At 45.4% G+C, this 22441-nt stretch overlaps 1 protein-coding gene across 1 annotated transcript in view; it reads left to right on the forward strand.

Moving 5' to 3' along the window:
- Window positions 1-22441, forward strand: part of LOC311225102 (otoferlin-like) — a gene marked incomplete at both ends in the record, with an annotated part of 96148 nt that overhangs the window by 67606 nt on the left and 6101 nt on the right. Inside the window, 7 exons of the mRNA XM_084310307.1 lie at window positions 10081-10241; window positions 12576-12718; window positions 12838-12926; window positions 13052-13150; window positions 19675-19916; window positions 20098-20276; window positions 22178-22278. Coding sequence (XP_084166433.1) covers window positions 10081-10241; window positions 12576-12718; window positions 12838-12926; window positions 13052-13150; window positions 19675-19916; window positions 20098-20276; window positions 22178-22278 — 1014 coding nt within the window. The remainder of the gene's footprint in view (window positions 1-10080; window positions 10242-12575; window positions 12719-12837; window positions 12927-13051; window positions 13151-19674; window positions 19917-20097; window positions 20277-22177; window positions 22279-22441) is intronic.

Here is a 22441-nt window from a genome sequence, read left to right on the forward strand (position 1 = left end):
ATTAATTGCGAATTGTTTCATGTTGAGCTATAGATTGTGGATGAATACACACAGAAAGGTACACCATGCTCATGTTCATGACAAATGTTCATGCTTTATTTGTTTTAAACGAGACGATTAGAAATGGGCAATGGGGAAGCGTCTAGTTCCCAATCCCCTTCCTGGTCGTTGCGCACTCTACCCCCTACCGTCGGTCCGGGAGGGCGGAGACTATCACATGCTTCCTCCGACACATGTGTACCCAGCCCACCGCTTCTTTTCACCTGACAGCGCAGACTCTCACTGGGAGAGTGTAACGTGTGGAGGGTCACACTACCTCTCCTAGATCCTTCCCTTGCTGTACAGGCGCCCCGACCGAACTGTAGGAGTTGCTGTTTACAATGACCAGGACCCACCCTCGCCGGGTTTCCCACCCGCTAACACCGCCAATTGTGTTAGTATGGACGGTCGGCCAACCCGGAAGCACCACAGCTGGATTCGATCCCACTGTCTCTGTGGTGGTAGACAGACGCTTAGTCCGCTGCGCTACCCGTTAGCACATCGATATCTTAATTAGAAATCTTAATTAGAAAGATTCAAAGAGGCCCCTCTGCACGATTGCATACGGGTGAAACACAATTCTACTTGCGTGTCGATTGAAATCAACTCCATTAGTTGAAGCCGTTTCACAACTATTAGATTCAGAATGTGTTCACTCGAGGACAGCCCTACGCTTCCTGTGCGAAACGGCAGCTCTCACGTGGGATTATTTTTTTTTATCCACTTTTTCTCCCATTTTTCTATTTTTCTCCCATCCCAATTTCATATCAGCCAATTCAACCCTCCCCTGTCTCGAACGCTGTTTCTTGCCTCCCACAAGCCGGCTGCAATGTGGACTAAGTCATATGTCATACATAGCACGAGTCCCCTCCGATACTCGAGGTAACAGCAGTCGCATCTTGCCACCCTCACGTGGGATTCTTAAAGTCCTCGCCTCAAGTCCGTTTGCGAAGTGGATGAGTTGTAATAAATCAAGACATCATTATAGAGGTAAGCATAGAATGTACATTTTTACATTTAGTCAATTAGCTGATGCTTTTATCCAAAGCGACTTACAGGTTCTGTACGACAAGACAGCAGGAAGGGCACAACTCTTTCAGCTGAGCAACAATGATCATCAAACGGTGTTGAAACTTGTGCGCTGCAGTGTTGAGTGCACAGTAGTAGACATGTTAGTATAGTAGGTCGTGTAGATCATATTTTGAAGGCTCACCTGTTCCTGGGTACGTGCTGAATGTTCTACGCTTGGATGTAGATGTTGCCCCAAACGTGGGCTTCCTCGTTCTTCTCTTGAGCTCACCGACTCTAAACAAAAAGGCGGGCCTCTTTATATCACTCCTAAACTGAAAGGAGGGTCTGTTTTGAGAGTCGCACGATGACAAGCTGCATCATTTGCATAATTATGGGTGTTTTCACGTTGTTTGCTATTCTGTGGAAATACGAATTGGTTTCCTCAACAGCACTTTAAATAGCTGATGTGAAAACGTGTTTAGTGTTGGCGAGCACAAGACGTGCACACAGCCCTGGGAAATGTAGTTCAGCCATACATTTGTAAACATGTCGTCTCCATAATGCAGGATGTTGGTTCACTGGTAGATTAGCTTTTGTTTGATTCACATTTTGAGCCGAAAACCTGCCTTGAATCATAAAATGACCAAATCACCCGCTGTAATTTAAGATGTAATGTCTAATTTCTAGTGCTGTTTCAGCAGCGTGCCTCACAGGGAGGACTTTACTGTGACGCTTGCAATGCTAGGCTATAGGTATGAGTAACGTCACAGACACACACATAGTCCACACCACACAGGTCTGCATGGTGAAGACGCACATATTGAAATCATACCTGTGTCAACCCTCCAGTTTTTCCAGGGATTCTCCTGTATTTCAACCTTCTCTCCCGCCGTCCTCCCGTTAAAATATTTCTCCGTATTTTTCAATTATTTTTTTAAATTTATACAAAATGGCTGCAATTCCCCTCCGTGACAACAGGTGGCAGCAGTTTAGATTAGAACGTTAGCGCAGGAAGTAAGACCGGAAGATGGTTGCTGAGAAAGCTTCTTCTTCTTCTTCTTCTTCTTTTTGGAGTTTTACGTCCGACAGCCACGGGCACAGTGGGGTTGTTCCCAGAGAGCTCGCTCTCGGCCGTGGTTCCTCAGTGTATAATGTATGGTGCTGTACCTCAACATGCGAGTAGGGTGAGACAACACCATTCTTTAGTCCAAATAATACCCTACTTTATACTATATTATTGTCATTCGTTTAATGTAAAGTCAGTCTTACATTGGCACTGCTTTAACGTTGCATTTACCCATAATCCATTGCTGTATTAGACGCATGTGCCAGTATAACTTTTGTAAAGTAATGAAGCGCAAATGTAAAGTTAATCAATACACAATGAAATAATATCTTTATCTATATCAAGGACCACAATGGAAATAAGTCTTGACTTTTTTGTGTAGCATCCTTGACGTTTTTCTGGAATCTTGTATTTTTTTCTTTTTTATGTTTAAGGTTAGAGTTTGTCTTAGAGCAGGGCGATAGAACACCAGCCCTGATTCCAAACTCTAACCTTAACCAACTTTGAAAGAGTCGCCTAAGCTTAACCAGTGATAAACTAGGCGTTAGGTAGTTTGCTGCTGGTCAAGGTGGAAATGGGCGCGTCACGCGATTGGGCGCACATGTCACATGACCAGAAACGTCAGTGGCCAATCAGATCGCACCAGAAACGTCAGTGGCCAATCAGATCGCAGAACGCGAACACGGAACTGGAAATCCGTTGGTAAAAAACTAGACGCTTCCCCATTGCCCATTTCTAATCGTCTCGTTTAAAACAAATAAAGCATGAACATTTGTCATGAACATGAGCATGGTGTACCTTTCTGTGTGTATTCATCCACAATCTATAGCTCAACATGAAACAATTCGCAATTAATCGTAAAATAATTACGTATAATTTTATTTCAACCAAAAATGCTTAAACAATAATGTTAGTGATATAAGGGAACAATTTCTGTGCAAAAATGGAAAGCTTGCCAATGTTCATGAGGCAGAATTATTACAATAGCTGATAATACATGTTCCCAATGATAAATCCCTAAACGGGTGGACCGCGCGGGAAACTAAAGTGACGTCAGACAACACCTCCCTATTGGTGCGGTTGTGCCTTTCAAAGTGACTTTCAATCAACGCCTCCTGAGTGGCTCTGAAAGGGGCTCTGCGACACATGGTGGTGAAAACAGCAGACCAGTTTGTTGGAGAGACTGGCGAGATGTAACAAGCCAGTAACAGATGGAGTGCTGTCACGAGAAAGGCTCTCTCTATATATAGATATATATATATATAGCCTATCTATATATATATAGAGAGAGAGAGAGAGAGAGAGAGAGAGAGAGAGAGAGAGAGAGAGAGAGAGAGAGAGAGAGAGAGAGACTCTCTATATATACATTTACATTTAGCTGACACTTTTATCCAACGACAAGTCATCAGGAAGGGCACAGGCCCGGACTGGCCATCGGGAGCACCGGGAGTTTTCCCGGTGGCCTGGCCTGCACAGATAAAAAAAAAAATTATATTAAAAAAAATAAAAAAAAATAAAAAAAATATTATAATTTTTTTATAAAAAAATTTGCCAGGTCATTGTTTCTAGTTGTGGCGGCGGCGCGGCGCGATAGTTAGATAACCTAGGTGGGTGGGGAACAACCAGGATTTCACTGTCTGCGACAGAGTTGGAGAACTATCTGACTCTCTCTCCCTCACGCGGATCACACACACACACACAATGGAGCCGTGCTGCCGCTTGTGATTGGTGGAGGCGGGACCAGACGATACAACTGATTGACAGCGGAGGCGGCGAATGGAATGGCAGACGGCACTCAGATGCAGAATAACAGCCAGGCAATGAGCCAGGTAGTGAGGGACTCGGTAGAGATCAGAGAGCGAAAGTCAATTAACGTTGATGTCAAGATGGACAGTGGAAGAAAGAGAAAGGGTGGAGGAGAGAGGGATAAAACAAAGAAAAAGAAAGGCCCTTACAGGAGAGAGTGGTTAACTGTATTATAATAGTAAATAGAAAAATATGTTGTGCTCTTGCTTTCTTTTTGAAGGTGGAGAGAGTAGCATTGCTAGTGCCACAACAGTTTTATTTGAGGTCCATAACAGTACATTGTACTAAGCAATTGTTGGATCATTAGTTTGTGATTCACATGCACTAAAATTCACCAGAATGCAGGAAATTAAGTTTTTGTAACAAAAAAATTCCTGGTGGGGGACCCCCAGACCCCCCGCTTAAAAAGTGGCCAGATTGGGGCTATATTTCGCGCTATATCTCCCGGTATGAATTATTTCCCCAGTCCGGCCCCACAACTCTATCAGCTGAGTAACAATGTTCATCAAAGTGTTGAGTGCTACAGTGCAGGTTAGTAAATTAGGACAAGTGCATGACTTTTATTTTATATAGTTTAAATAGCTGATGTGAAAATGTGTTTAGTGTTGGCGAGCACAAGACGTGCACACAGCCCTGGTAAATGTAGTTCAGCCATACATTTGTAAACATGTCGTCTCCATAATGCAGGATGTTGGTTCACTGGTAGCTTTTGTTTGATTCACATTTTGAGCCGAAAACCTGCCTTGAATCATAAATGACCAAATCAGCCGCTGAAATTTAAGATGTAATGTCTAATTTCTAGTGCTGTTTCAGCAGCGTGCCTCACAGGGAGGACTTTACTGTGACGCTTGCAATGCTAGGCTATAGGTATGAGTAACGTCACAGACACACACATAGTCCACACCACACAGGTCTGCATGGTGAAGACGCACATATTGAAATCATACCTGTCAACCCTCTCGTTTTTCCAGGGATTCTCCTATATTTCAACCTTCTCTCCCGCCGTCCTCCCGTTAAAATATTTCCCTGTATTTTTCAATTATTTTTTTAAATTTATACAAAATGGCTGCAATTCCCCTCCGTGACGACAGGTGGCAGCAGTTTAGATTAGAACGTTAGCGCAGGAAGTAAGACCGGAAGATGGTTGCTGAGAAAGCTTCTTCTTCTTCTTCTTTTTGGAGTTTTACGCCGGACAGCCACGGGCACAGTGGGGTTGTTCCCGGAGAGCTCACTCTCGGCCGTGGTTTCTCAGTGTATAATGTATGGTGCTGTACCTCAACATGCGAGTAGGGTGAGACAACACCATTCTTTAGTCCAAATAATACCCTACTTTATACTATATTATTGTCATTCATTTAATGTAAAGTCAGTCTTACATTGGCACTGCTTTAACGTTGCATTTACCCATAATCCATTGCTGTATTAAACCCATGTGCCAGTATAACTTTTGTAAAGTAATGGCACAACCGCACCAATAGGGAGGTGTTGTCTGACGTCACTTTAGTTTCCCGCGCGGTCTACCCGTTTAGGGATTTATCATTGGGAAAATCTATTATCGGCTATTGTAATAATTCTGCCTCATGAACATTGGCAAGCTTTCCATTTTTGCACAAAATTAGTTCCCTTCTATCACTAAGTCAAGTCAAGTCAAGAGTTTTATTTGTCACGGCATACAGGTATACAATGAAATGCGGGTGGTCTTGCCCGCAACGATGTGCAATACAGTGGTACAACATATAATAGAATCCAATAAAAAACAACATTGTGCAATAAACAGGTAACAGGTAACATGGTGGGACATCTCGGTATCTGTACATAGTTATTTACAGAGCATATAGGACATGCTAGGTAGCTTTGGTAGTGCAATACACTGTTACTGTTGTTATACTAATTTAAAGTGGCCTTTCCTTTTTGGCCATAAGTGTGGGTGTGTGCGTCATGAGTGTGTGCCTGCTCATGTTAAAGTGTTAAAGTGGCTGCTAGTGTGTGAGCGTGCACAGCGTGCGTGTCGTGTGTGTGCTCATGTGTGCTTGTGTGTGGATAGTTCAGTGTTCTGTGGCACTCAGTGTTCATTGTTCAAGGCTCTGATGGCCTGGGGGAAGAAGCTGAGCCTAAGCCTCTCTGTCCTAGTAGCTGGGGTTCGCAGGCGTCTGCCTGACCTCAGCAGCTAGAACAGGCTGTTATTGGGGTGGTGGGGGTCTTTCATTATTCTGCAGGCTCTGGATTTGCACCTCTTGTTGTATAGAACCTGCAGGGGAGGTAGTGCAATACCCGTGGTACGCTCGGCTGAGCGCACCACTCTCTGTAGGGCCTTCTTGTCCTGTGCCGTGCTGTTTCCATACCAGGCAGTGATGTTTCCGGTCAAGATGCTCTCTACAGCTCCTGAGTAGAAGGACTGGAGTATCTTCCCCGATACTCTGAACTTCCTTAACTGTCTCAGGTGGTAGAGGCGCTGCTTCGCCTTTTTTTACGACTGTGTCTATGTGTGTTGACCATGTCAGATCCTCTGAGATGTGGACCCCCAGGTACTTAAAGCTGCTCACCCTGTCCACGGTAGCCCCGTTTATCATCAGTGGTGTGTGTGTCTCCTGCTGTCCTCTCCTATAATCCACGATCAGCTCCTTGGTTTTACCAATGTTCAGGAGCAGGCTGTTGTCCTGGCACCAGCGTTCCAGTACCTCAACCTCCTCCCGGTAGGCCTTCTCGTCGTTGTCCGAGATCAGCCCCACCACCACTGTGTCGTCTGCAAACTTCACTATGGAGTTGGAGCTGAACTTGGCCACACAATCGTGTGTGTAGAGTGAGTACAGCAGGGGGCTCAGAACACAGCCTTGGGGGGACCCGATGCTCAGGGTGATGGTGTTGGAGGTCTGACCCCCCACCCTGACCGCCTGGGGTCTTTCACTCAGAAAGTCCAGTACCCAGGCGCTCAGGGCGGAGCTCAGACCCAGCTCGATCAGCTTGTCCACCAGTCTGGTGGGGACTATGGTGTTGAACGCTGAGCTGTAGTCAATGAACAACAGTCTCACATAGCCCCCCTTCTGACTGTCAAGGTGGGAGAGAGTGCTGTGCAGTACCTGGGAGACCGCGTCGTCAGTGGACCTGTTTGTTCTGTATGCAAATTGCATAGGGTCCATATCACTGGGGAGGGAGCACAAATGTGGTCCTTGACCAGCCTCTCAAAACATTTCATGACCACAGAGGTGAGTGCCACCGGTCTGTAGTCATTGAGACATGTTGGGGAGGGTTTCTTCGGTACAGGGATGATGGTAGACATCTTGAAGCAGGCAGGGACCACTGACTCCGCCAGGGATTGATTAAATATGGCGGTGAACACCGGGGCTAGCTGGTTGGCACAGGACTTAAGTATGCGTCCTGTTATACCATCTGGGCCTGCCGCTTTCCTGGTGTTCACCTGCATAAATGCTAAATTGCTGAATTGCTAAAATGCTAAACATTATTGTTTAAGCATTTTTGGTTGAAATAAAATTATACGTAATTATTTTACGATTAATTGCGAATTGTTTCATGTTGAGCTATAGATTGTGGATGAATACACACAGAAAGGTACACCATGCTCATGTTCATGACAAATGTTCATGCTTTATTTGTTTTAAACGAGACGATTAGAAATGGGCAATGGGGAAGCGTCTAGTTCCCAATCCCCTTCCTGGTCGTTGCGCACTCTACCCCCTACCGTCGGTCCGGGAGGGCGGAGACTATCACATGCTTCCTCCGACACATGTGTACCAGCCCACCGCTTCTTTTCACCTGACAGCGCAGACTCTCACTGGGAGAGTGTAACGTGTGGAGGGTCACACTACCTCTCCTAGATCCTTCCCTTGCTGTACAGGCGCCCCGACCGAACTGTAGGAGTTGCTGTTTACAATGACCAGGACCCACCCTCGCCGGGTTTCCCACCCGCTAACACCGCCAATTGTGTTAGTATGGACGGTCGGCCAACCCGGAAGCACCACAGCTGGATTCGATCCCACTGTCTCTGTGGTGGTAGACAGACGCTTAGTCCGCTGCGCTACCCGGCAGCACATCGATATCTTAATTAGAAATCTTAATTAGAAAGATTCAAAGAGGCCCCTCTGCACGATTGCATACGGGTGAAACACAATTCTACTTGCGTGTCGATTGAAATCAACTCCATTAGTTGAAGCCGTTTCACAACTATTAGATTCAGAATGTGTTCACTCGAGGACAGCCCTACGCTTCCTGTGCGAAACGGCAGCTCTCACGTGGGATTATTTTTTTTTATCCACTTTTTCTCCCATTTTTCTATTTTTCTCCCATCCCAATTTCATATCAGCCAATTCAACCCTCCCCTGTCTCGAACGCTGTTTCTTGCCTCCCACAAGCCGGCTGCAATGTGGACTAAGTCATATGTCATACATAGCACGAGTCCCCTCCGATACTCGAGGTAACAGCAGTCGCATCTTGCCACCCTCATGTGGGATTCTTAAAGTCCTCGCCTCAAGTCCGTTTGCGAAGTTTTTACATTACATTTTTACATTTAGTCAATTAGCTGATGCTTTTATCCAAAGCGACTTACAGGTTCTGTACGACAAGACAGCAGGAAGGGCACAACTCTTTCAGCTGAGCAACAATGATCATCAAACGGTGTTGAAACTTGTGCGCTGCAGTGTTGAGTGCACAGTAGTAGACATGTTAGTATAGTAGGTAGTGTAGATCATATTTTGAAGGCTCACCTGTTCCTGGGTACGTGCTGAATGTTCTACGCTTGGATGTAGATGTTGCCCCAAACGTGGGCTTCCTCGTTCTTCTCTTGAGCTCACCGACTCTAAACAAAAAGGCGGGCCTCTTTATATCACTCCTAAACTGAGGGGAGGGTCTGTTTTGAGAGTCGCACGATGACAAGCTGCATCATTTGCATAATTATGGGTGTTTTCACGTTGTTTGCTATTCTGTGGAAATACGAATTGGTTTCCTCAACAGCACTTTAAATAGCTGATGTGAAAACGTGTTTAGTGTTGGCGAGCACAAGACGTGCACACAGCCCTGGGAAATGTAGTTCAGCCATACATTTGTAAACATGTCGTCTCCATAATGCAGGATGTTGGTTCACTGGTAGATTAGCTTTTGTTTGATTCACATTTTGAGCCGAAACCCTGCCTTGAATCATAAATGACCAAATCAGCCGCTGTAATTTAAGATGTAATGTCTAATTTCTAGTGCTGTTTCAGCAGCGTGCCTCACAGGGAGGACTTTACTGTGACGCTTGCAATGCTAGGCTATAGGTATGAGTAACGTCACAGACACACACATAGTCCACACCACACAGGTCTGCATGGTGAGGACGCACATATTGAAATCATACCTGTGTCAACCCTCCAGTTTTTCCAGGGATTCTCCTGTATTTCAACCTTCTCTCCCGCCGTCTTCCCGTTAAAATATTTCCCTGTATTTTTCAATTATTTTTTTTAATTTATACAAAATGGCTGCAATTCCCCTCTGTGACGACAGGTGGCAGCAGTTTAGATTAGAACGTTAGCGCAGGAAGTAAGACCGGAAGATGGTTGCTGAGAAAGCTTCTTCTTCTTCTTCTTTTTGGAGTTTTACGCCGGACAGCCACGGGCACAGTGGGGTTGTTCCCGGAGAGCTCGCTCTCGGCCGTGGTTTCTCAGTGTATAATGTATGGTGCTGTACCTCAACATGCGAGTAGGGTGAGACAACACCATTCTTTAGTCCAAATAATACCCTACTTTATACTATATTATTGTCATTCGTTTAATGTAAAGTCAGTCTTACTACTACTACTATAATGAGCTGTATGTGTATGAACCAAGCATCTCACTGTAATGTACCTGTACTTTATTCGTGACAGTAAACTACTACTACTACTACTACTACTACTACTACTACTACTACTACTACTACTACTACTACTTACTACTACTACTACTACTACTACTACTACTACTACTACTACTACTACTACTACTTACTACTACTACTACTACTACTACTACTACTACTACTACTACTACTACCATTACTACTACTACTACTACTACTACTACTACTACTACTACTACTACTACTACTACTACTATAGTTCATCTGGGTTGAAATGATTGATGATATTTCTTGTAACCTCGATTTCTTTGTGTTCTTTTTTTCACCTGAAGCCACGGCTACAACATTTGGCGGGACCCGATGAAGCCCACTCAGATCCTGGCCAAGCTCTGCAAGGAGGGCAAGCTGGACGGGCCTCACTACGGTCCTGCGGGGAGGGTGAAGGTGGCCAACCGTGTCTTCATGGGCCCCACCGAGCTGGAGGACGAAAACGGTATAGTGTTGCACCACACCACACCACACCACACCACACCACACCACACCACACCACACAGGGCTGTGTGTTAACTTTTTTGCACATACCACGTGGTGCTACAGAGGTAGATCTTTTTGTAGCACAGGCCAAAATCTTGTAGCACGAGTATAAAACGTGTTATATTTGGTAACAGTCACAAATGTGCCTATTGTATTTCTGTGTTGTTATTTAGTTGCAGTGCCATGTTTGGTCACTAAGTGGCGCTCCATTGTTTGTACCTGATGATGTAGCAACAGGTTTAATTTGATTTAACCTGAGCCAGTGACTTCTTCACTTCCTGTTCCACCTGACGTCCGACAGCAGCTTCAAGCGTCAACTTGTTACAGTAGGGGGGGGCAGGTGGCTTCTCTAGTAACCATGTGGCTAGTAGGGCTGCACCATTTTGGGGAAATATGTAATTGCGATTTTTTCGGACAGATATTGCGACTGCGATTAAATTAGCGATTATATATATATATATTTTTTTAAAGCAGCCCAACGGAGATTTATTGTAAAATGCGGCTTGCATCTGGCCTACGCGGTGGGTCTGTTCGGGACACCGAGCCTGTATTGTATATTATATGGTAACTCAGAACATTGTACATATGTCTATACCGAACACTGTGACCTCATTCTCTTCTTCTAAATTCATGCTATATTATGTTATTATGTTATTTGATACTATCTTGTCTAGCACAGTCTCTGGAGCGTAACAGTAAGAAGCATTTTGTATGAAAGTATTCTGTACTTCTGTATGACAACTATTAAAGAACTTGAACTTGAACTTGAAATGTTTCTTTTTACCCGGGAATCGATAGCGGTACCCAACGGTACCTTTTTTCTGTACTTTACTCTCCCTCTCTGAAGTCTAAACTTCACAACACACAATCTAAAACCCCTCCCTACCTCCCTCTCCCAAACCGTTCCTACAACAATTCTTTTTATGTTGCATGATCATGTATACATACATTTTATTATCAACATTATTGATATTTATATGAATCCATGTCACGAGCCATTGCATCCAGGTGTTTCCTTCACCCCCCTGGTGTCCTGTAGACCTGCCTGTTGTACGCTGCACAGTCACAACTGGGGAACTGGACATATTTATGCCTAATTTATACTGACGTCAAAGTGGTTGTGAAGGTTGCAGCGACGAGCCTGCTGCGGCTCCTGCAAGCCTACCGGCAACGCCTACATGCACATGGCCAAAAATGTAACTGCGCGCCAAATCGATGCAAGTGGACAACGCAGAGCTGTGATTGGCCGCTGCCCTGGGCTGGGGCCTGACGTACTTACCGTATTTAGCGTTCATCATCTCGGGAGCTCGGTCGGAGCGTTCCATTATCGATCGTGATTAACTACATTACAAACACATGGACCAAATCGAAGAAAGACTGGCAGAGGAAGTCAGAAAATATAGCCATTTGTAGAACACAACGCAGCACAGCCACCTAGTGGTTTGGTGGTGTACTGCAACCCATGCGTTGAACTGGCGTGGAAGTATGTCTGTCTAGCTCGCACGCGTCAAATCTCTCCAACGGCCGACGTTGAAGCATATCTCGGCCTTTAGTTTAGTACATATAGGTGTAGTCTGACGTCACTTTGGACCGCCCCGCGAGGTCCACCCGTATAGGGATTTATCATTGGGAAAATGGATTATCAGCTATTGTAAGAATTCTGCCGCATGGAAATTGAAAAGCTTTCCATTTTTGCACAAAACGAGTTCCCTTCTATCACTAACATGATTGTTTAAGCATTTTTGGTTGAAATTAAATTCGAAGATTTTTTGCGAATATTTTCATGTTGAGCTATAGATTGTGGATGAATACGCACAGAAAGGTACACCATGCATAGAAATGGGCAATGGGGAAATACATTGCGTTGGACAGAGGGTGGAACACGGAAAAACGGCAACGACGTAACCACTACACCTCCCTATAGACCAGGAAGTAACCACTACACCTCCCTATAGACCAGGACGTAACCACTACACCTCCCTATAGACCAGGAAGTAACCACTACACCTCCCTATAGACCAGGACGTAACCACTACACCTCCCTATAGACCAGGACGTAACCACTACACCTCCCTATAGACCAGGAAGTAACCACTACACCTCCCTATAGACCAGGAAGTAACCACTACACCTCCCTATTAGACCAGGAAGTAACCACTACACCTCCCTATAGACCAGGACGTAACCACTACACCTCCCTATAGACCAGGAAGTAACCACTACACCTCCCTATAGGGATGCTGTTGTCCTGAGCCCGGGTTTATTCAGGGGTTTGTCTGACGCCGTTTGGCAGGTCTGAAGAAGCAGACGGACGAGCACCTGGCGCTGACGGTGTTGAAACACTGGGAGGAGATCCCCAAGGTCGGCTGCAAACTCATCCCAGAGCACGTGGAGACCAGACCCCTCCTCCACCCCGATAAAGCAGGGATCGAACAGGTACGTCGACGTCTGCCGGCTCACGTGTTGCCATGGTATTGGTAATAATTCATCATTTAAAAAACTTTGAAAGTTTGCCGTTTAGAAACTTTGGTCATTTTGTGTCCCAATGGTTCCAGGGGAGGATTGAGATGTGGGTGGACATGTTCCCCAAAGACATGACGGCGCCCGGACCCGCCCTCGACATCTCACCGAGGAAACCCAAGAAGTGTGTTTCTCTTCTCACTCTGTGTCTCTGCCGTTCCGTCACGTGGCGTTTTGTCAGCTCATCAACCACATTATGTCGTCATCATCACATGTGTCAGTGGCTGTTGTGTTCTGACCCGTCGGCAGGTTTGAACTGAGGGTGATCATCTGGAACACGGACGAGGTGGTGCTGGAGGACGACGACATCTTCACGGGGGAGAAGTCCAGTGACATCTTTGTGCGCGGGTAAATACAGGGTTAGGGGTAAATACAGGGTTAGGGGTAAATACAGGGTTAGGGGTAAATACAGGGTTAGGGTAAATACAGGCTCGATTTCTGCGTCCACAGATATTTTGACTGTTAGCTGCTCAGGATGTTTCATCCTAGATGATGACTGTGTTTCCATCCTAGATAGCCCCACAGTGGTGGAATGAACTCCGGACTGTGATGGTTTCAGCTGTCCTGACTGTGTCCTGGCTTAGCTGAAACCATCACAGTCAGGACAGCTGAAACCATCACAGTCAGGACAGCTGAAACCATCACAGTCAGGACAGCTGAAACCATCACAGTCAGGACAGACAGCTGAAACCATCACAGTCAGGACAGACAGCTGAAACCATCACAGTCAGGACAGACAGCTGAAACCACCACAGTCAGGACAGCTGAAACCATCACAGTCAGGACAGACAGCTGAAACCATCACAGTCAGGACAGACAGCTGAAACCATCACAGTCAGGACAGACAGCTGAAACCACCACAGTCAGGACAGCTGAAACCACCACAGTCAGGACAGTCAGTTGAAACCACCACAGTCAGGACAGCTGAAACCATCACAGTCAGGACAGACAGTTGAAACCATCACAGTCAGGACAGACAGCTGAAACCATCACAGTCAGGACAGCTGAAACCATCACAGTCAGGACAGCTGAAACCACCACAGTCAGGACAGCTGAAACCATCACAGTCAGGACAGCTGAAACCATCACAGTCAGGACAGACAGCTGAAACCATCACAGTCAGGACAGACAGCTGAAACCATCACAGTCAGGACAGACAGCTGAAACCACCACAGTCAGGACAGCTGAAACCATCACAGTCAGGACAGCTGAAACCACCACAGTCAGGACAGACAGCTGAAACCACCACAGTCAGGACAGCTGAAACCATCACAGTCAGGACAGACAGCTGAAACCATCACAGGCAGGACAGCTAAAACCACCATAGTCAGGACAGACAGCTGAAACCATCACAGTCAGGACAGACAGCTGAAACCACCACAGTCAGGACAGACAGCTGAAACAATCACAGTCAGGACAGCTGAAACCACCACAGTCAGGACAGCTGAAACCACCACAGTCAGGACAGACAGCTGAAACCACCACAGTCAGGACAGACAGCTGAAACCACCACAGTCAGGACAGAAAGCTGAAACCACCACAGTCAGGACAGCTGAAACCACCACAGTCAGGACAGACAGCTGAAACCATCACAGTCAGGACAGCTGAAACCACCACAGTCAGGACAGACAGCTGAAACAATCACAGTCAGGACAGACAGCTGAAACCACCACAGTCAGGACAGCTGAAACCACCACAGTCAGGACAGCTGAAACCACCACAGTCAGGACAGACAGCTGAAACCACCACAGTCAGGACAGCTGAAACCACCACAGTCAGGACAGCTGAAACCACCACAGTCAGGACAGCTGAAACCACCACATTCAGGACAGACAGCTGAAACCATCACAGTCAGGACAGCTGAAACCACCACAGTCAGGACAGACAGCTGAAACCACCACAGTCAGGACAGCTGAAACCACCACAGTCAGGACAGACAGCTGAAACCATCACAGTCAGGACAGCTGAAACCATCACAGTCAGGACAGACAGCTGAAACCATCACAGTCAGGACAGACAGCTGAAACCACCACAGTCAGGACAGCTTAAACCACCACAGTCAGGACAGACAGCTGAAACCATCACAGTCAGGACAGACAGCTGAAACCACCACAGTCAGGACAGCTGAAACCACCACAGTCAGGACAGCTGAAACCACCACAGTCAGGACAGACAGCTGAAACCACCACAGTCAGGACAGACAGCTGAAACCACCACAGTCAGGACAGACAGCTGAAACCACCACAGTCAGGACAGCTGAAACCACCACAGTCAGGACAGACAGCTGAAACCACCACAGTCAGGACAGCTGAAACCATCACAGTCAGGACAGACAGCTGAAACCACCACAGTCAGGACAGACAGCTGAAACCACCACAGTCAGGACAGACAGCTGAAACCACCACAGTCAGGACAGACAGCTGAAACCATCACAGTCAGGACAGCCGAAACCACCACATTCAGGACAGACAGCTGAAACCATCACAGTCAGGACAGCTGAAACCATCACAGTCAGGACAGCTGAAACCATCACAGTCAGGACAGACAGCTGAAACCATCACAGTCAGGACAGACAACTGAAACCATCACAGTCAGGACAGACAGCTGAAACCACCACAGTCAGGACAGACAGCTGAAACCATCACAGTCAGGACAGCTGAAACCACCACAGTCAGGACAGACAGCTGAAATCATCACAGTCAGGACAGACAGCTGAAACCATCACAGTCAGGACAGACAGCTGAAACCACCACAGTCAGGACAGACAGCTGAAACCACCACAGTCAGGACAGCTGAAACCACCACAGTCAGGACAGCTGAAACCACCACAGTCAGGACAGACAGCTGAAACCACCACAGTCAGGACAGCTGAAACCACCACAGTCAGGACAGCTGAAACCACCACAGTCAGGACAGCTGAAACCACCACATTCAGGACAGACAGTTGAAACCATCACAGTCAGGACAGCTGAAACCACCACAGTCAGGACAGACAGCTGAAACCATCACAGTCAGGACAGCTGAAACCACCACAGTCAGGACAGCTGAAACCACCACAGTCAGGACAGACAGCTGAAACCATCACAGTCAGGACAGACAGCTGAAACCATCACAGTCAGGACAGACAGCTGAAACCACCACAGTCAGGACAGCTGAAACCACCACAGTCAGGACAGCTGAAACCACCACAGTCAGGACAGCCGAAACCATCACAGTCAGGACAGACAGCTGAAACCACCACAGTCAGGATAGCCGAAACCACCACATTCAGGACAGCTGAAACCATCACAGTCAGGACAGCTGAAACCATCACAGTCAGGACAGCTGAAACCATCACAGTCAGGACAGCTGAAACCATCACAGTCAGGACAGACAGCTGAAACCACCACAGTCAGGACAGACAGCTGAAACCATCACAGTCAGGACAGCTGAAACCATCACAGTCAGGACAGCTGAAACCATCACAGTCAGGACAGACAGCTGAAACCATCACAGTCAGGACAGACAGCTGAAACCACCACAGTCAGGACAGCTGAAACCACCACAGTCAGGACAGCTGAAACCATCACAGTCAGGACAGCTGAAACCATCACAGTCAGGACAGCTGAAACCATCACAGTCAGGACAGCTGAAACCATCACAGTCAGGACAGACAGCTGAAACCACCACAGTCAGGACAGACAGCTGAAACCACCACAGTCAGGACAGACAGCTGAAACCACCACAGTCAGGACAGACAGCTGAAACCATCACAGTCAGGACAGCTGAAACCATCACAGTCAGGACAGCTGAAACCATCACAGTCAGGACAGACAGCTGAAACCATCACAGTCAGGACAGACAGCTGAAACCACCACAGTCAGGACAGACAGCTGAAACCACCACAGTCAGGACAGACAGCTGAAACCATCACAGTCAGGACAGACAGCTGAAACCACCACAGTCAGGACAGACAGCTGAAACCATCACAGTCAGGACAGTCAGCTGAAACCATCACAGTCAGGACAGCTGAAACCATCACAGTCAGGACAGACAGCTGAAACCATCACAGTCAGGACAGACAGCTGAAACCATCACAGTCAGGACAGACAGCTGAAACCATCACAGTCAGGACAGACAGCTGAAACCATCACAGTCAGGACAGCTGAAACCACCACAGTCAGGACAGACAGCTGAAACCACCACAGTCAGGACAGACAGCTGAAACCACCACAGTCAGGACAGACAGCTGAAACCACCACAGTCAGGACAGACAGCTGAAACCATCACAGTCAGGACAGCTGAAACCACCACAGTCAGGACAGACAGCTGAAACCACCACAGTCAGGACAGACAGCTGAAACCATCACAGTCAGGACAGACAGCTGAAACCACCACAGTCAGGACAGACAGCTGAAACCACCACAGTCAGGACAGACAGCTGAAACCACCACAGTCAGGACAGCTGAAACCACCACAGTCAGGACAGACAGCTGAAACCACCACAGTCAGGACAGCTGAAACCATCACAGTCAGGACAGACAGCTGAAACCATCACAGTCAGGACAGACAGCTGAAACCACCACAGTCAGGACAGACAGCTGAAACCACCACAGTCAGGACAGACAGCTGAAACCACCACAGTCAGGACAGCTGAAACCATCACAGTCAGGACAGCTGAAACCACCACAGTCAGGACAGACAGCTGAAACCACCACAGTCAGGACAGACAGCTGAAACCACCACAGTCAGGACAGACAGCTGAAACCATCACAGTCAGGACAGACAGCTGAAACCACCACAGTCAGGACAGCTGAAACCCGTCCAATTTTCCAACTATAGACACATATCTTCAATCAATATATATATCATTTATAAAAACAAAACACAATAACCTTCAAGGAAGGAAGAACGTCAGAGGGCATTCCAGGGCCCTCATTCATCAACGTGGACTTTGACCTTGACCTACTTCCACACGTAAGCACGGAATTTAGAACTAGCGCACGCACAGGGAAGTCGGCATTCATCACACGTGCGTAAGCAGGCTCTACGCACCCCTGTCATGATGAATCCCACCTTGGCCCTGCGCCGCAGCTCGTGCACGCTTTCACGTATTTGCATACCAAAACCGCCCCGACCAACCAAATATGGTCAGGCCCTCCCCTTCAAATACCATGAGGGAATCCCTGTGCGTGGAATGTTGGAGGATGGCAAAGCGAACGAAAAAGAGAAACTACACAGACACCGAGGTGGAGGTCCTCGTAACGGAGGTGGATAAATAAAAGGCGGATTTGTAAACGGTGATGTCAGATATCAACGGCTCCCTAAGACCATTGCTGCAATTCTGCCTGGACAGCTCAAAATACTAATAAAGACCGTTCGTTGACCACTGTTTGGCGTTGGTTGTGTTGTGTGTCATTATAACCGTGCTGTACAATATGAATGCCTTTATTAGTTGTGTTCGATTGGCTATATGATTTTTAGAGGCATCTATTTTGTTGTCGGCTAATAAAGACCGCGCTGGAATATGACTGCCTTTTCCCGTGTTGTTTGATTAATACCCACGGATTAAAGTTCTCCTCAATTCTATTCCAAATCGCGATGGATCTCCCGTCAATTTTCTACCTGCTGCATGATTTCTAGAGGCATACTACTACAATCTATTTTGATGTCAGTATTGGGTAGCCTATATAAACAATATAATACGAGAGCATATACAAGAACAATGAATCTCACTGCATGTATGATGTATCCTGCCTTTCAATACATGAACTTGAATTCCATCATATAGTCTGTCCACTATCTGCATGGTGTCATTGCAATGCGTTTTCTATTCTTTCTTGTACAGTAAAAAGGGGGAAGAACACTATATTCATGACTTATTCTGCTTACAGCTTCGAAATTCCACTTGTTTCGTTTAACGTAAAGCCTTTTAAATATAATCAAAACGTTCCCGTGTTTCGGCGGTCTGTGCGCAAAATAATAACGAGTTGAGCTTTATGATTTATGATGAATTGAAAATGGGGGACCCTGATGTAAACAGGACGAAAGTTGGTCTGCATCCCCAATTAACAATTGTATGTACTGAGCTGTACTGTACTGTACCCATTCTGCAATCTGTTAATAAACTTTTCAATCAATCAATCAATCAAGCTACGCGGAGCGCAGTCAGTCAGTAGCCTACACCCCGTATATTCCGATAACGCTATATAAACCATGAATGAATGAATGAATGAATGAGAACTTTATTAACAGATTGCAGAATGGGTACAGTACAGTACAGCTCAATACATACAATTGTTAAGGGGATGCAGACCAGAGAAAGACTTTCGTCTTGTTTACATCAGGGTCCCCCATTTTCAATTCATCGTAACATATATGACATGCTGCATTCATTCTGAGAGAAAGATCTATTATTCCAAATGCTATTTATAGGGTTTTGACCATAATTACACTACTGTTGCTATTTTACAATGAACTATAATGAACTACGGTTCATAGAACATCCAGTGTTATTATGCACAGAAGCTCATTTCCTTGTTGTAATAATATATTCTACCACTGGGCGCGAGGTACGCCAGGTCCGAAATGTGCGTAGATGTAAGCACGAAGTCAAGTTCAAGTTGAAGTTGATGAATCCCACTCTTTGCTTAGAAATGATCGTACGCACGGGTTACGCACAGATCTGTGCGTAGAACACGTTGATGCATGAGGGCCCAGGTGTTGGAAGCATCAAAGGAAGAAGCAGTTTTTCATAGTTGTTTCCGTGTAGAATTGACTCTGATCATATCAAACTCATCTCTGCCGCCTAATTTGTTTGTATTTGGTGGTCCGTGACCACGAGAGATGTTTGGCACCACTGTAAATAAATCACGTGTCTTCCCTTTGGACAGTTGGCTGAAAGGCCAGCAGGAGGACAAGCAGGACACAGACGTCCACTATCACTCCATCACCGGCGAGGGCAACTTCAACTGGCGCTTCCTCTACCCCTTCGACTACCTCATGGCCGAGGAGAAGATCGTCATCTCCAAGAAGGAGTCCATGTTCGCCTGGGACGAGACAGAGTACAAGATCCCGGCGCGTCTCAACCTTCAAGTGTGGGATGCCGACCACTTCTCCGCTGATGACTTCTTAGGTGCAGTTCTGATTGGCCTCTGAGTCGCCGGGTAGTAGATGACTTCTTAGGCTCAGTTCTGATTGGTCTCTGAGTTGCCGGGTAGTAGATTACTTCTTAGGCTCAGTTCTGATTGGCCTCTGAGTCGCTGGGTAGTAGAGGACTTCTTAGGCTCAGTTCTGATTGGTTCTTTTTTTTACAGGCGCGATCGAGTTGGACCTGAACCGCTTCCCCCGCGGGGCCAAGACGGCGAAGCAGTGCACCATCGAGATGGTGACCCACGAGTCAGAGGTTCCCACCGTGTCCATCTTCAAGCAGAAGAGGATCAAGGGCTGGTGGCCATTCGTGGCCCGTGATGAAAACGACGAGTTCGAACTCACGGTAAAGGAACTAAAAATGAGTCACGCAGTCACACAGAATAGCGTTCGTGTGACCGACACAGAATTGTAATGCAGCCTAATCTGTAACCGATAGGGCGCACAGACCCTTTGTTTACACTGTTTATTTTCTTCCCGTATTTTTATATTCAGAGTTAGTTATATTGTTTACACTGTTTATTCTTTTCTCATATTTTTATATTCACAGTTAGTTATATTGTTTACACCGTTTTTTCCCCGTCATATATTTATATTCACAGTTAGTTATATTGTTTACACTGTTTATTCTTCTCATATTCTTATATTCAGATACAATTTTATTGCCCATATTAATGTCTTTCTACTATTACCCTGCCCATACCTGTACCCCCCCCCTCCCCCATGCTGCTATGATGCCCACATTTCCCCCAAGGGGATCAATAAAGGAATATCTTATCTTATCTTAAATTAGTTTAACTTGTATATTCCTTTTTTTAATGCATACTATATGGTTGCTAATAATATACTATAATAATATAAATAACATGAATAAAGTTTAAAGTCATGTAACACTTGATACAGTGGAATAAGCCTGAGGCCATGGATGACTCTTCAGTCTGTAATAAAAAATATGTTTTATTCGTAATCTACTATATCATCTACTATATATATATAATCTACTATATATATAATCTACTAGATATATATAATCTACTCTATATATAATCTACTATATATAATTTACTATATTTATATAATCTACTATATATATATATATAATCTACTCTATATATAATCTACTATATATAATTTACTATATTTATATAATCTATTATATATATATATATAATCTACTCTATATATAATCTACTATATATAATTTACTATATTTATATAATCTACTATATATATAATCTACTCTATATAATCTACTATATATAATTTACTATATTTATATAATCTACTATATATATATAATCTACTCTATATATAATCTACTATATATAATTTACTATATTTATATAATCTACTATATATATATAATCTACTCTATATATAATCTACTATATATAATTTACTATATTTATATAATCTACTATATATATATAATCTACTCTATAATCTACTATATATATAATCTACTCTATAATCTGCCGGCCACTGCCACCAAGCCTCTTCAACTCATTCAAAATGCAGCGGCCCGCCTGATCTCAAACCTACCGAAGTCGGCCCATGTCACCCCACTTCTTAGGGACCTGCACTGGCTCCCCATTGCTGCACGAATCCGCTTCAAGGCCCTCGACCTAGCATACCGTGCGGCAAAGGGAACCGCTCCCGCCTACCTCCGGTCAATGGTCTCTAACTACACACCCTCAAGACCCCTACGCTCTGCATCTTCTGGCCGCCTCAGATCTACTCCTATCCAAGCTCCCGGAGGGTCATCAAAGAGAAGCCGCCTATTCTCAGTCCTTGCCCCACAATGGTGGAATGAACTACCCACCCCAGTTAGGACAGCCGAATCCCGTCCAATCTTTCGCCGTCGACTAAAGACTCACTTCTTCAACCATTATCTGAAATGATAAAAAAAAGAAAAGAAAAAAAAAAATCTAACCCCGACTAACCTTAATGTCATGCACTTGTCCTAATAAACTAACCTACACTGTAACACGCAACACTTTGATGAACATTGTTACTCAGCTGATAGAGCTATACCCTTCTTGCTGTCTTGTCGCACAGAACTTGTAAGTCGCTTTGGATAAAAGCGTCAGCTAAATGACTAAATGTAAAATGTAAAATGTAAATGTAAATCTACTATATATATATAATCTACTATATATATATAATTTACTATATTTATATAATCTACTATATATATAATCTACTCTATAATCCCAGTGATTACTAAGAAACTGTTTGTCTTTGCAGGGGAAAGTGGAGGCGGAGCTTCACCTGCTGACCTCAGAGGAAGCGGAGAAGTGTCCAGTGGGAGATGGACGTAACGAGCCCGACCCTCTGGAGAAACCCAAGTATGGAGGACGCCCCCCCCCCCCCCCCCTCTGCTTTCTATACCACCACCCCTCATTCTTTACACCTATCAGACCCCTTTTCACAGCGGCCATTTTGACTGGTCATAGATGGGTAAACAAAGGTGTAACCATAGAATATTCTTTAAAATATTTTATACTTTTA

The sequence above is a fragment of the Notolepis coatsorum genome (assembly GCF_963971535.1).
Source record: "Notolepis coatsorum genome assembly, chromosome: 3".
Classification (NCBI taxonomy): domain Eukaryota; kingdom Metazoa; phylum Chordata; class Actinopteri; order Aulopiformes; family Paralepididae; genus Notolepis; species Notolepis coatsorum.